Here is a 15,947-nt window from a genome sequence, read left to right as displayed (position 1 = left end):
TATATTTTATGAAATATGTTTTATTGATCAAATATAATAGATCTACTCACATTTAGCAGTTTTTTCCTCAGAGGCTTGCTCTCCTGGCTTCAGAGTTCTTAGTTTCAGAATGTTGCTCTAGTAAGTGAGGATGAGAAATCAGAAGGCAGGAGACTAGCTAAATAGAATAGGAAGGGTTCAGAACTGGAGTGCTGAAGCGTCCCTGCATGTGCTCAGATAGCTCAAGAGGTGAAAAGATAGTTTTGGGATAGGCAGAGCTGCATGTGTTGCAGATGGAGGCACAACAGTGACTGTCTCTCTAGAAAAAGAGTTCCCTCAAGTCCAAGGGAAGAACATAAGAATTGCTGCTGCTGGGTCAGACCAGTGGTCCATCGTGCCCAGCAGTCCGCTCCCGTGGCGGTCCTTAGGTCAAAGACCAGTACCCTGAGACTAGCCTTACCTGCTTACATTCTGATTCAGCAGGGCAGAGTCAGAGGCCAATAGGAGCAGAACTTAACACCAGGTAGCCCAGGAAGTAAAGGTGAGCCAGAAGTGAGACAAAGGATTCAGGTTTAGGTGAGAGAAAAAAGGGGGGGGGGTGGTCTTAGGGGAAGATCACTGGCAGAGAAGCTTGTACAGGTAAGCAGGAATGACTGCAGCATGTGTAAGACTATGTTGCCCACAATGCCTACTCACCTATCCTGGCAAGAAGTAACTACAGTAATAAAGTTCTGTGAAATTACTGAATTACACAAAGCATATCTTGGAGCCCTGTGACAAACCAGGGTAAGGCTGCCTCTATTATATGCAAATTTGCCTCATGCCTATTCATTAGGGATATCTTGAAAACTCAACTTGCCGGGGGTCCAAGTGGGGATAAGGGATGGTTAAGGGAAAGAAAGAAGTGCTGGAGACCATGGGAGAGGGGTTAGAAAATGGGAGACAATGAGGAGAGGGGAGGGGAGAAATAATGGACACCATGGAAGGAAAAAAATATCAGGTACCATGGGGGGAGAGGTTTGAAAAGTAGGGAAAGGGGATCCAAGATGGCTGCAGGCTTACTTAGCTGAGCAGCATGCTTCGGGAACTCGCTCTAATTTTGATAGTTTCTTGTTGAAAGTACCTGAAATGCCAAAATAGAGAGGAAGGAGTGCTGCTGGGGCCTTGTGGCGCTCCAGAGCGGCCATTTATGGAAATATAGAGGAGTTAATGCAGCGGATGTAGGATATCGTTACCATCAGTGACTTTTCCGCTAGAGATGCACAGGAGAGGCAAGTCGAATGCGGTCTCTTTGGGGCTTGAAACCACCTTGAGTCCCGACGCACGGGCACCACCCCCACTCAGGTTACCACTCCCCAGAAGTTGGAGCTCACTCTACCCCAGAGGCCAAGGAAAATACTGGAGGGAACATAGTTGTAAAATCCTCAGCTTCCTTTAGACTCTCCTGTAGTTGGACACTCCACAACTACAGGAGAGTCTAAAGGAAGCTGAGGATTTTACAACTATTGGGGCTGGAATAAACCAGGAGACTGACCGACAGGAGAGAGTGCCGGCTGGTGAGCAAACTGAAAATAAAGTGCAATTATCGCAAATATTAAAGCCTCGGGAGGTAACCTTAGATTCAATCTGGGATTTAGTAGCAAGTCTGCCAAATATAATCAATCCTCAGTTTCAACAAGAGGATGAAAAAAATAAAAGCTCAGGCTATTGATATAAAGGACTTAAGATCTGAACTATCTGAATCCAAAGCTTCTATTGGAAACATTAATCAGGAATTGAAAGTCTCTAAACAAATTCAAGAAACATTAGTTAAAGATAATATCAATCTTAGGAGAAAGTTAGAGGCATTAGAAAGTTTCTCACGTGGAAACAAGTTACGTTTTTAAAGCTGTTCTTAAGTCAGATTTGTATGTAACCCAGAACTTGTAGATTTTAAGATTCTTGCTACTTACCTCTGCTCCCAGTTGACAAAAGGGCCAACTGTCCCTACCAGTGTTCCCTCTAAGGTACAGCATGCACAACCATTCATCATTCCTGAATCTGCTGCAGGAGAAGTGTAGGAGTCTATGCCACTGGAAATACTGCTCAGTGAAATCAAATGAAGATGCGACCGCGTTCTTAAGTACGAGTTGCACTTAAGTCAGGTGTCTGTAACTCGGGGACTGCCTGCATATAATGCCCCTCCAAACAAAAAGATGTTCTGCTACCCTTAGGCTAGTGCCAGGTGGCAAGATGAAATTATCATTCATAGAATAATACAGCACACACAGTAAAAATCTGAAATACCCCTCAAAGGAGTAAATTCATTTGACGCTAGTGGATTCTTTTAGTCCAAAGGAATCAAATTTACCTAACATAAGACCTTACCCACCCCACCTCTTCTACCAGGGATGGGTGCTACCTTTAGAATGATGTGAGAATTTATCAACATAGGATAAAGTCCAGAACGGAATGAACAAGAAGACTTCATTTGTCCCATCTCAGGAGAATGTGTGCTCTTCAGATCTGGGGGGGATGTGCTGGAGATGTGGGACAGAAGATAACTATGAAGGTATAAACAGGGCTGTGGAGTTGATAAACAAAACCTTCCAATTTAGATTCCTTTATTTATATAACTATATAGGGGCAGGGACAGAATCCGCAGAGATGGGGCGGGGTTGAGGACAGAGCTCACAGGGACAGGGCCAAACTTTGTCCCCGTGTCATTCTCCAGGTGCCACTTTCACTAATATAAATAGCATAAAACGTATTACATTTTGTGACCATCAAAGAACTTGATATCAAAATATATTCTAAAAGTAAAACATATCCTGAAACAAATAGGTTAATCAAATTATTATCTGTGAAATAAGAAATTTAAACATTATAATATTTCCATGACATACAATTTAACTCTATTAGGAGTCGGCACATTTTCACTGACTCTGACTCCACGGCCCAAAAATTGCTTCTGATTTCACAGCTCTGGGTACAAACAACCTGAATTTACTGCTCATCTTAGGAATGGGTGCTTCTTCCAGGCCAGCTTAGTGTTGAAATTCAGTGCCGTGAGGCAAGCACACAAGTGACCGGCCACTGAAGTCTCAGGGATCAGGACTGGAGCTCACTAATGACACAACGTAGAATTCCTCATTATATTGTTACAGTTTTAGCAGAGTCACTAAAGAGACCCCAGACAGTGTTCTCAGTAAAGGCTCAGTGTCCCCTGTTCCTCTTCGTGAAGATTTCATGCATATAATCCCAGAACTTCCCCAGATTCGACTCGTTGTGGTGGATCATTGCAGTGAGGGCCTCACTCTGGTCCAGACTCTGCCAGTAATCCTGAAGCCACATCTGTTTCCAACTGAAATGACAAACAATTACTAGGGAGTTCCTGGGGGACTCTCTGCCATTTAAAGAGGGTGTGGGTAGAAGGGTTTCTCATGAGATCAGGGCAGAAAGGGTGGGTTTCTGGAATTTTGTTTTCTCTTATACCATATTAGACCTGTTATTGCAGAGGAGCTCAGAAAAATTATAACTCACAACATGCAGTTATGTTCTCCCTGTCATCACCTATCTGATGCATGGTTTGATGCCATGTTTTCATGTCAATAGTCACAAAATCCCCAAATACAACCCAAGAAAGGTGGGTAGCACTGCAATCGAATACCACAACCCTACAAATGAGGGAAACAACGCATTTCAATAAATATAATATATAATAGTGAGGCCTCAGAGCAACAGTCAAAACTATGGTGTGCTGAATACCAGTGCTCCTGGTTTAATGTGATGAAGTGGGACTCTTTTAAATTGCCCTGCGTCGCTTCCATTCCTTCTCACCAGTGGTGTTTCACAAATTGGTGGCGTGCCAAATTTTTTCAAAGATCTTGTCTTTTACAGCTCCTGAAGAAGGGTATTGACTTGAAACTGGACCAGTTGAGCTGAGCTACAATGTGGCGACTTTGCCATGCTTCGTTTAGAAATTGAAAAATTCTTGGGAGAATGAGGGACATGAATACATCAGGCAGCCACTGCAGATAAGTTTACATATCCCGCTGGTTTTGACCTTTAACCTTGAAATGTTGCTAGCACTGCAATCCAACACTTTACTATTAAATTATTTTTGCACTTAGCACTTTATATATTATCAGAATTATTATTAGTTGTGCACAAATGAGGCCCATGATGGTGCACAGCGGAACTTGAGAAAGAGTCCCGCTTCATCACGTTAAGCCAGGAGCACTGGTATTCAACACACCATAGCGTTGACTGTTGCACTGAGGCCTCACTATTATATATTATGTTTATTGAAATACGTTGTTTCCCTCATTTGTAGGGTTGTGGTATTCGATTGTAGTGCTACCCACCTTTCTTGGGTTGTACTTGGGGATTTTGTGACTATGGATTGACTAGTATTCCCCTTTGGGTATTTCGATAGTTTGGATGTTTTCATGTCAGCAGAGTTTGCAGGATTACACCAAGGATAACCTTCCAAACTTAATTTCTCTTATAAATTGGTTTCTAAGAACAGTAAAGTAGTATTGCTTATCAATTAATAAACATATAATTCTAATCACTATATAATTTATACATTTAAAACTCACATAAGCCAATATCTAAAATGCAAAGCTTTTATTTTTCCCTTTGTGCAGTTTTCATCTTTCCTCTTATCTGTCTTCTTCATTCTCCTTTTCACGTTATCTGTTCTTTACTATTGGCTTTAAAAAAAATCTTTTTCATCTCCCTTTTCTCCACTACCACCTCTTTCCCCAGCCTCTGTCCATGTTGCTCCTTCCCTCCTTCTCTGTTGCTTATCCTTTCTCCCCCTCCCTTTCAACACCCTACTCTTCTCCTCTCCAGGCACTTTCCCATCCTCTTCACACAGTTACCTTGCCTCCTAAGGCTGCTTTCACACATCCATCTCTGGATGTTTTTGTATTTTGAATTCTTGTACCACAGAACCACAATATAAATACATTCTTCTCTGAGATGATATTCATACAGGCACACCAAAAAAATGAATTGCCCTGCAAAAAAAAACAAAATGTAATGGACAACAATTGTGAAATCAGCAAAAGATTAATTTGCACCATAAGCAAATCTGAGATTCCAGTTACACATTTTTGATGTGCCTGTATGAATACTGTTTCAGAGAATAATGCTTGTAAATTATTCGAGTCTGCACATGTACAATTTCAGCTACTGTGTACACTTCTCCCTCCGTATTTGCGGTTTCAGCATTCGCGGTTTCAATTATTCATGGTTTTTAAGCATGCTGGCTCCTCCCCCCAAATTACGACAGCTTGCATAGAAAAATCACGGATTCCAAGCGTTTACATAGAAAATCGCCAATGCCCAGCACTTTCTTCACTGTGTTTTGCCTCTCCTTCTGGAACAGGCCAGGTCTTTACTGAGGCAGCCATTCAAAAGTGGCACCCACCCACGCAGCAGCGCGCTTGTGCGCCGCTGGCCCCGACGTGCCAGTAATCAGCAGGCAGCAGCCCTGTGAAGCACCAGCGACCGGCCCAATTAGGTAAATGTCCAGGCCCAGGCATCAGTACGCTTGTGTGCCGCGGGCCCCGACAAGCAGCAGGCAGCCGTCCACCGACCTCCAACATTTAAAGACATTGCCGGGTTGTTGTTTTTTTTTTTTGTATATTTGCTTCATAAGACGCACCCTTATTTCCGCCGACTTTTTTTGGGGGAAAAAGTGCTTCTTATGGAGCGAAAAATACAGTACATCCCTTAATAAAGCTTAATACCATGATAAAGCTTAACCCCCCTCTTACCATCCCCTCCCTAACCCCAGATCCTACTTTTCCCTCTCTTGGAAACCTTCTCTGATCTAACGTTGTAACCCTTCTTCCATAACTCTTTTTGTAATCCGCTTTGAACCGAAAGGTAATGGCGGAATAGAAATCTGTAATGTAATGTAATGTATATAACAGAAAACACTACCCACAAAATATAATAAGAAATCTATAAATAGCAGCTTTACATATGATAGGATAGCTCTAAGATATGGAGGGGCAACAAGGAGGGAAAAACCCAATCCTTGCTTAATCCTTCATACTTTTAAGCCGATTTTTAAGATATTTCAAAAATTATGTACAGTGAATCACTCCAAGTATTAAATATGTGCAAGTTTTAGCTAAGTCAACTTTTTGCACATATTTAATAGTTGGAGTGATTCACTGTACATAATTTTTGAAATATCTTAAAAAATCGGCTTAAAAGTATGAAGGATTAAGCAACGATTGGGTGGTGAGGTGGTTGGAGGATTTTTCCCCTCTTTGTTGCCCCTCCATGTCTCTGAGCTATCCTATCATATGTAAAGCTGCTATTTATAGATTTCTTATTATATTTTGTGGGTAGTGTTTTCTGTTATATATATCGAATATTTTCACACCCCAGTTGTATACCTTGTTGGTATTTTTTTTCTTTGCCCTGATATATATTTTGACTGAATCTTTTAAGTTAGGCACCGCTTATAGAATCACGCCTAGCAGTACCTAAATTGGACTTAGGCACCGATAAGGATCAGAACCTTAGGCACACCCCATTTATGACAGGGTTTTCTTGGCCTAAATACCAATGCCTAAGTCCACAACAAGTGCCTATATGACAAACAAGCCCACGATCATTCCTAACCCCACCAATTTTAAGAACATAAGAATAGCCTTACTGGGTCAGACCAATGGTCCATCAAGCCCAGTAGCCTGTTCTCATGGTGGCCAATCCAGGTCATTAGTACCTGGCCGAAACCCAAGCACTGGCAACATTCCATGCTACCGATCCAGGGCAAGCAGTGGCTTCCCCCATGTCTTTCTCAATAACAGATTATAGACTTTTCCTCCAGGAACTTATCCAAACCTTTCTTAAAACCAGCTACGCTATTCGCTCTTACCACAACCTCTGGCAATGCATTCCAGAGCTTAACTATTTATTCACTGAGTGAAAAAATATTTCCTCCTATTGGTTTTAAAAGTATTTCCCTGTGACTTCAAGTGTCCCCTAGTCTGTGTCATTTTTGACAGAGTGAAAAATGGATCCACTTGTATCCGTTCTACTCCACTCAGGATTTTGAAAATCGGAGGATTTTGTAGACTGGAGACAACAAACAAACAAAAATTAAAATGCCAGCATACATCTGTGCCTGTTCTCTGTTCTGCCTCGCAGAAGTTTTATGTGCAATACATTTTCATGAGGCTAATAATTATGTGCTGAACATCAGGTGCAGATGTCACTGGCCCTTTTGTTTTTGTTCAGATGTGTTCACAGTGAACCACCCTCCTCACAGAAACTTTGTATCTAGCAGACTTCCCCCCCCCCACGATTATCACACAAGTTCTTTATGCTTGAAATTAGAATCTCATTAGCTTACTGCGTCACACTGTTTTAATTTTATAGTAGAACTCACCTGCTCAGCTGGCCACATGCAGTTCTATCCTGCGGCTTTCTGCATCAATCCCTAGGTCAGGCCAAAAATTAAACAAGAAGACGTAGGCTAAGAGGCCTGCTACAGGCAGTTTTCTCTTAACCAAATAGTATTGACTATTGGAGGAAAAGAGGAAGGAAAGACAGAGAGAGGACAGGGTGAATGTACGTGTGCCGAAGGAGGAGGAAGAGAAGGGGAGGGAGAGAGTATATTGAGAGAGAGCTGGGTTGTGTTGGGGATGAAGGGAATATGAATATGCATGAGATCAATTTGCATGCACTGCTTTCATTGTAAGCTAATATATCTCATGCATATTCATTGGGGAAATCCTGAAAACCCGACTGGATTGTGGCCCTCAAGGAGGCACTTTGACACCCCTGTCCTACAAGTCTGACCACTCATACTTCCTTTATCAAGGATCCCCCTTTTGTTTCTGCCACAGACGCCTCTCATACTCTTAGAAAGAGATAGGGGTATGAGAGGCATCTGTGGCAGAAACAGAAGGGGGAGATGCTTGAAAAAACAATTTCTTGTGAAACATGTTGGATAGTAAGTACCCCTGACTAACGGATAGAAAGAAGCACTTAAGCTTCTTCTTAAGCTAGGTTTCCATTTATATTTAAAGAAATTTATAAGATAAAAGATAGTGAGGAAAATGAATTAGGAAGGAAGTAAGACCGATGATGATTAGATACATAAAGCTTGGAGATACTGAGAGCTTTTTGAGTCTTGAGTTGTGTCACTGAGGTCTTGTCACACTATTAATAAATGAAATGAAGGAATTCATTTAATTTTTCCAGCTGGTAACTGAGAGAGCGACTTTAGGAACAAACACTTGTGCTAGGCACCAAACTGACGGTATTCTATAACCTGTGTGCATAAGTGCTAGCCCTGATCTGCCCACGTCCCTTCCAAGTCCACACTCCCTTGCAGTTGTGTGCTTTGCATTTTGCATACTCAATTTATAGAATCCCAACTAAGGGCAGTTGTGACTGTAACTGCAAATTACTGCCATGTAGCACCAACTAACACCAAAAAGACAATTATTGGTTTTTTAAAGCCAATTAGCATCTAAGTTAACAATTAAGTTACGTGAGTAACTGGCTGTGTTCTATAAGCTACCATGTACAACTTTACGCACTGTCAAATTATGTACACAAATCTATAGAATTAAGGAGATCGTACAGCAGTGGTCTCAAACTGAAACCCTTTGCAGGGCCACGTTTTGGATTTGTAGGTACCTGGAGGGCCTCAGAAAAAATAGTTAATGTCTTATTAAAGAAATGACAATTTTGAGGTAAAACTCTTTATAATTTATAAATCTTTCCTTTTGGTTAAGTCTTAATAATAATAATATTGTAATTTATAGTTAAAGAGACATATTATCAAGAAACTGTTTTATTTTACTTTTGTGATTATGATAAACATACTGAGGGCCTCAAAATTATACCTGGAGGGCCGCATGTGGCCCCCGGGCCGTGGGTTTGAGACCACTGTCATACAGCATCTGTTTGAGTTCTCTTATGCATGTGTTGTGGTTCCTTCTATCTGCCCGACCCTCTTCCAGCCCTGGGAGTATGATTCTCCTTCTTGCAGTCACTGCCTCCACAGACTTAGATAGATTGTGAGCCCACCAGGACAGAGTACCTGAATAAATTCAGGTAAAACCATTCTGAGCTCCCCTGGGAGAATGGTATAGAAAATTGAATAAATAAATAAACTTGCAGTGGAGTTACATATGTATGTGTGCTCCACTGACTGGCAACAGATTGACACCATCAGATGTGTTGTGCATGCTATATGTGTTTGAAGAAAAAAAATACCAATGGAGGGGGAGGGTAAGGAGAGAGGTAGCCAAGACAAAAGAAACAAGTGGCAGAGCTGTGACCACCAGTGGTTTATCTAGCTCATCCATACACAAGCACTGCTATTTATATTGGCCACATAAACTGTTTTTTTTGTTTAACATTTAATACCTGTCATTTTCAGGGAGGTCCTCAGCGTTTCCAAATCCAGGGACTGGCATGGGACATCCCATGTGGCTGTTGTTTGCTATGTGGGGCTCTGGGGATGGCACTTGCTCAGGAGACCTCCTGTGGGTTCTCTCTGCAGCGGACCGCCGGTTCTCCCAGTCACATACGAAACACTCAAACCCATTCAGGTAGTTGGGTCTGCTCATGTCATTCACGCCCCATTCACGCTGCTCCATACTGTCCAATAGAAACTGGTTTGTAATGCCCCCTGGCTTCTTGTATTCAAGGTACTTGAGGTATGCAGCATCATCTCTGTCTAAAGACTCTATAAATTCTGCCAGTGCTTCTGGGGACACAAAATCATCCACTAGAATGATAGAGATGTTATTGGGCATCCAGTCTCGCACAGATGGTGAACCCCGGTAAATAGGGATGGCGCCCTGGTGCATGGGCCGCCACAGTTTTTCTGTCATGTAGTCATGGCAGATGGCATTCTCCATGGCTAAGTGAAATTTGTAGCGGGAAACAAAAGCCATGAATTCGGGGTCTTCAGTAGTGGCAGTGGATGTATCCTCTAGCCTCTTGTTTGGAAGCTCTCGGTTATTCAGGCATTTACCATAAGAATCCACCTCAAATAAAACAGAATATTACTTCATTATTAAAATGGCAAACATTCTCTTCAGATAGTTTTCACAAAGCAGATCTGAACATTAGAGTATAATCATAGATTCCAACCTGCCTTTCTTCCCCCATCACCAGGTTCTGTAGACTACACATAGGCAGCGGAATGGGGTGAGCCAAAGGGGCTGTTGCCCAACACAGCAACAGAAATTAAAGAGTTGAGGTGAGGTTGGAGATTGGTTTATTTGGCCCCTTCAATAAAAAAGATATTCCAAGCTCAAGTCTACACACTATAGAATCCCTGAATGTTATCAAAGCCCATAGGCTGATGTGAAGAACAAGCTAAGATAAGATAAGAAAACAGAGATGAATAGAAATGCTTATTAGAACACACTCTTTATTGATATGCTCTAAGATGTGTATTATTACATGCTCATGGCCATGTCAAGGTATTTGGAACCCTAGATGAACCACTGGAGACCTAGATGAACCATCAGTCTTATGCCCCCAAATAAAATTTCAGATCTCCCCTGAGATTTTGATAATTTGAATTCTGAACCAATATGAGCATAAAACCACCCCTTCCAGAACAATGCTATAATATTGTATAATTGCACATCAATCCTCAAATTTTAAATATGGCACTTTGATTTGCACATACAACTTAACTGAATAATGAGCTAATTAGTGCTGATAATTATTAACATTAATTGGATTTAATTTAAATTTATGCATGTAAATTTAGGCACCAGAGCTGCACCTTAAATTTACATGCAGCACCAAAAAGGGGTTTGGAAATGGAGGGTCATGGGTGGATAGGGGGCATTCCTCAAATTTACACATATAATTATAGAATAAGGGGCATCCACACCTAAGTTAGGCACAAGGATTTGCACCATGCAATGGACATGCCTAAAGTTAGGTGTGGATCTTAGGCATAAGCACTATTTTATAAGCTGCACCTAACTTTAAGTGAGGTTTATAGAATATCCCTCAGTGAGGGGGGGGGAGTCAGCATTGACTTTTTAGGCACCATATATAGAATTTACTTCCATGCTTTTAAATATTAAAACTTTGTTAAATGTCTGTACACATTGCTAATGAACTTTGTCTTTTTTACAAGACAAAGAGGCAATTTGTCGTCTATTCTTTAAAGCTGGGAATGTTGAATTTTGGGGAAGTAAAATAGCTGTTTTTCCAGATGTTTCTAAGTGGACACAATTTTATCAGAAAAAATTCTTAATGCTACGTCAATCTTTGAAAAGGACGTCAATCTTTGAAAAGGATGTCTAAGTCCTTTTTGGACGATTCCAGCAAAACATCCAAAGTTGGAAGCACAAAAATGGCTGTAACAAGACTGTTCAGGATTTCTAGGAGAGGTCAGCAAATACACACAGTCCAGACACATGTGCATATGACAAAAAAGTTTTATTTTTTACACCAGTCTAACCCTGCCTCATCTCAGAATCAGGAAGCAAGTTATACTTTCCAAGTAACAGAAATACAGTAACCTTCTGTGTTATCACATTTGTCCTTCTTGGTTCACCGTTTGCCTCGCACACAAGTTTAGAACAGTCCACAACTTCAATATATCAATGGCTTACCTCAGCCATGCAAAGAACACTCCTTTCACTTAACTGACTCTTTGTTAAGTTTAGGAGCTACCTTTCAGCTGTGCTTTCCTTGTAAATGTTGTATTAATTACCAATCCAATAGATATGTTTTCTACAAACCTGATCAACTACAATTTTTCTTAGAGGGCAAAGCCGCTTCAGTAGCCCCAGAGAGGTCCACTAATATCACTACCCAGACTATTTAGTTGAATACAACTGTTTTGCTCCTTACTTTTGAACATAAAGTTATGTTTTCCTTTTCCTTGGCGTGCAACTACCCTTGTAGTGCTTGATTCTCTCTCAAGTTGTGGACTGTCTGCATAGTACATTTATGTTAAATATTATATGTATTTCCTTATCAAAGTTTGTTTTTTCTTTTATGTAAATAAAATATTTTTTAAAAAAATATTGGTACACATGGCGATTTCCAAAGGTCTTTTAGTCATGTAAAAGGGAACATTTGTATTTTATATACCTGTGCCTAACTTTAAGTGTGGTTTATAAAATATTGTTAGCTCCACCGCCTCCCACAGCATCCCTGCTTCCTCCCTCTACCCCACAGACCTCCCTCTCCCCAAACAGCACCAGGTCCCAGCTCAGACACTGAAGCCTGGTGCTCCCTATTTAACCTGCCAGCCAATACTGGCAGACTGGATGCTCTCCCCAAAGACCTCCCCAAACTGTGGCCTGCAGGCACACGAGGACACCATGCGCTTGCTCTTCCTCTCCCCCGCAGCACCGGAATTGGCGCTGCAGGCCCCACACGAGCTCTTGGAGCTCAGTCTCCCTCCCCTCCTAGGCCCGCCCCCATCACCACTAAGACCGACAGAGCAGCCGTTTTAGAACGGCGTGCTGGCCGCCCAATCTCCTCACTCTGCCCGACTCCCACCTGCTCATCTTCACTGAGGGAGTCGCCGGCGAGTAAGGAGATCTCAGCAAGCTCAGCCCCACCATCTGCTCCTGACACCATCTTGCGCTGCTCACCCGGACAGGAGAAGCCGCCTCGGAGGACCCAGGAAGTCGCCAGTCCTCCGAGGTCCCGGCTTTATAGGCTCCGCCCGACCGTTGCCCCGCGCTTCACCTATCAGGAGGCCGCCCTGCGGCAGGAAAAACTCACCCACCGCTAAGCTGCCTCCTGCCCTCCTACACCTGCCCACTCGTGTGGCCCACCATCCCCATGTTACAGCTGCCCATCGAGACGAGGGCTCTCGGGCTCTCCCTTATGCTAAATATTATATGTATTTCCTTATTGGATATTGTTATTTTTCCTTATCAGAGCTTGATTTTTCTTTTATGTAAATAAAATATATTTTTTTAAAATATCGGTACACATGACGATTTCCAAAGGTCTTTTAGTCATGTAAAAGGAACATTTGTATTCTATATACCTGTGCCTAACTTTAAGTGTGGTTTATAGAATATTGTTCAGCAGGGGGGATTTTGGTGTTGATTTTTTAGGTGCCATATATAGAATTTACCCACACACTTTTAAATATTAAACTTTGTTAAATATCTATATTTGCAGTGATTTCCAAAACTCTTTACTCATATAAAACGGCTATTTGAAAACTGACCACCTTTCCTGTTTGTAAGCATATGTGCTGATAGTTCAGAGTTTATGGGATTGCCAGTTTTGCTTTGACTGCAGCTGCTCTTTGCTGTCTCCCTCCCTCCATGAGCTGCCACCCTGAGCAACTGCCTAGTTTATCTAAGGACTAAGCTAACCCAGCACATGCTTATAGAGCAGAAAAGATGAAGGCAACAGGAGAGAGAATGAGAATCTCTCAAAATTCTGCATATTTTCAAATCTTAATGACCACTCATCTGAATGCTGTCTTTCGAGTTCTCTCTTTATGTTTCCAAAGCTTTAAGCAAATTGGTTCTCCTCAGGACTCCATAACTGATCAGATTTTCAGGATAGCACAATATATATTGGAAATTATGCAAATTTATGCTATACCGAATTGCATAAGAACACACAAAAGTAGGGGTGGACTAAAGCCTTTTTTGCACAGGTGTAGACTATAAGACAAGTCTTAAAACACTGACAAATAAAAAGACCCATGTTCAGAGGTCACAAATAGTCAGGTGTGTTATTATGTCAAAAGATACCAAATAGCAACGTCTGCATCAGATAACACTGACAAGATCCTAAAGCGAAATGGAAAAAAAACAACAACAAAAAATCCTCAACTGTCTAGTGTGAGTTTTCCTGCAAAAGCACGGGAAAACAGTGATCTGACAAATGCCAGATAGTATTCATCACAAAATGTGCAGGGGTAACTCTTACACAATAAGGTTACTATTGAGTGACTGAAGAAATCGGTGGTGACTTTATTTTTTGAGATAGTATTCATCAGCTCTGCCATAGCAATCACAGCAAAACTACAGAGGTACTTTTGCTTTGATTACTGGCTCCCTACTCAAAAATACCTGCAGAAATGTGAACCTTTTTTTTTGCTGGGGTACTTTCAGGCAAAATGTATTAATTGGACAGGGACCACTGTAATATCCTTCCCGCCACTCACCTGGATGTATTTCATAAGTTCCCGCACGTATCTGTCCCTGTCTGATGGCACATCGCAATGGGACTGCATATAGAGCACAGGGGCATAGCCATCCCTTCTCCAGCGGTTCTTCTCTGCCAGGGGCACCGCTGGGTTTTGCAGGTACCTGGTGCTGGGCAACCATTGCAAAGCTAAAGGGTAGTCTGATTCTCTTCTGAAAGTGGCAGTGTAATTAAAGAGGCTAATCCCCGGCAGGTGGGACAGGGCATAGTTATTCATAGGCGATTCCTCGTGGAACAGTGCCCACGTCTGATGGGGCAGTCGGGGCAGGGGGGCTTCATAGGCTCTGAAATCTGTGCCGTAGAAAATAACAGACTTGGTCCTCTTCTGGGTCTTCACCTTCTTGTGCTTAGTGACCAGGCACGAGCTGTGGAGGCAGTCGATCCGCTCCGTGTCTCCCGGGAAGTGGGGGAAGAGACTCTCACTCCACCACAGCAGGATGGGCAGCTCCTTGTTGCCGCGGAGATCGCCGTTCCCGGGACCCCGGTAAGAGGGCGCCGCCGCCGCCCCAAATTCCAGCCCGGAGAAGACATTGGCGGTGTGAAAGGCTGCGGCGTCCCAGTGGCCTGGTAGAAACACCGCCTCCTGACCCGGGAGCTCGGCGCCTCCCTCCCTGCCATTTGCAACCCACCGCGCCCAGTCCTCCTTGGCATCCGCCTGCCCCCGGGGGCCCTCCTCCTCTGGGATCTCCGCGAGGGACCCTGCCTTCCGTGCCTGCCCTACCACCGCTACCAGCCGCACTAGAGTGAGAAGCAGCTGCAGCCGGGGCATCTCCACTGGGATCGGCCCCTAGCCTGCACCGGGAGGGTCTGCTGAGCTTGAAACCGGACGGGGAGGAGCAGGGGGCTGCACTCCACTTCTGGGAGGAAAATGTGCTGGGAACAGAACAAAAAATGTCCAATTCTTGGCCTCCATTCCCTAAGTGAAAGGCTGACATACCTAAGGAACAACTCCTCTAAGGCTGAGACTTTAGATCTGTTACTTGGCGGGTGGGCGATGTTAAGCCCTCGGAAAAATAGGTCCTCTCCCCCGCTTTCTATTTGTACTGAAATTAAGACTGTATTTTATGTTTTAAGTGTTTCTGCATGCATGTGGGACAAGTGTTTAAAAACAAGTTGAAGCGCAGTGATGTCAACTGCGCTCCCGCTCTAGAGTGCACGATTAAAAAAAGAAACAAGAAAAAGCCTGCTCAGGGATGATGACAATAATAACACAAACATTCAAAAGTCCGGGACTCTTAAGAGAAAGCTAACGACCCAGCAGCACTTTCTTCGTTTCCAGAAATCCCACCCCACTGTTCTGTAGAGGGTTCACTGACATCAGTAAAGGGAAGAGACGCCACCTTACGTCATGGAAAAGAGGGCGGATCGGTACGTGGCACCGCCTCTCTTTTGACGTCAGGGAGAGTGGGCGTGACCTGCCCTAGGCTTCATTAAAGAAGCCCTGCGGTTTCCACGGAAACGGATATTGCAGAATTCGGCGTTGGCGCAAATACGGAACGAGAACAGGGCAAACAGAAAGAAGCACCGGGAAGGGGAAAACCCGCCATTTTAAAGAGGCAGACCTGGCGGCTGGAGGGAGTGAGCATCCTTTCGGCCAGCCTTCGTCAGAAAAGAACGGGATGTCAGCAGCGGGAGGGAGTGGACATACCTCCTGCCGGGGTTGTTGGGGATCGCTGGTGGGAAGGAGAGTGCATCCCTCCTAACGGGAGCGTAGGGGAGGATCACCGGCGGCAGGAGGGAATGGGTGTCCCTCCTGCGGGAGTTGTCGCTTTGAA

The 15,947-nt window shown here is 43.2% G+C and overlaps 1 protein-coding gene across 1 annotated transcript; it reads right to left on the bottom strand.

Moving 5' to 3' along the window:
* Positions 1-2,753: 2,753 nt before the first annotated feature.
* FUT11 (fucosyltransferase 11) lies at positions 2,754-15,514 on the bottom strand. The gene is made up of 3 exons (XM_033946715.1): positions 14,132-15,514; positions 9,373-9,998; positions 2,754-3,322 (listed from the first exon to the last, which is right to left on the bottom strand). The coding sequence occupies exons 1-3, from the start codon at positions 14,939-14,941 to the stop codon at positions 3,175-3,177; spliced, it is 1,584 nt and encodes a 527-aa protein (XP_033802606.1). The 5' UTR covers positions 14,942-15,514; the 3' UTR covers positions 2,754-3,174.
* Between the last annotated feature and the right edge of the window lie 433 nt (positions 15,515-15,947).

Source organism: Geotrypetes seraphini, chromosome 5 (genome assembly GCF_902459505.1).
Source record: "Geotrypetes seraphini chromosome 5, aGeoSer1.1, whole genome shotgun sequence".
NCBI classification, from domain to species: Eukaryota; Metazoa; Chordata; class Amphibia; order Gymnophiona; family Dermophiidae; genus Geotrypetes; species Geotrypetes seraphini.
This window is presented reverse-complemented; position numbering and strand designations above follow the sequence as displayed.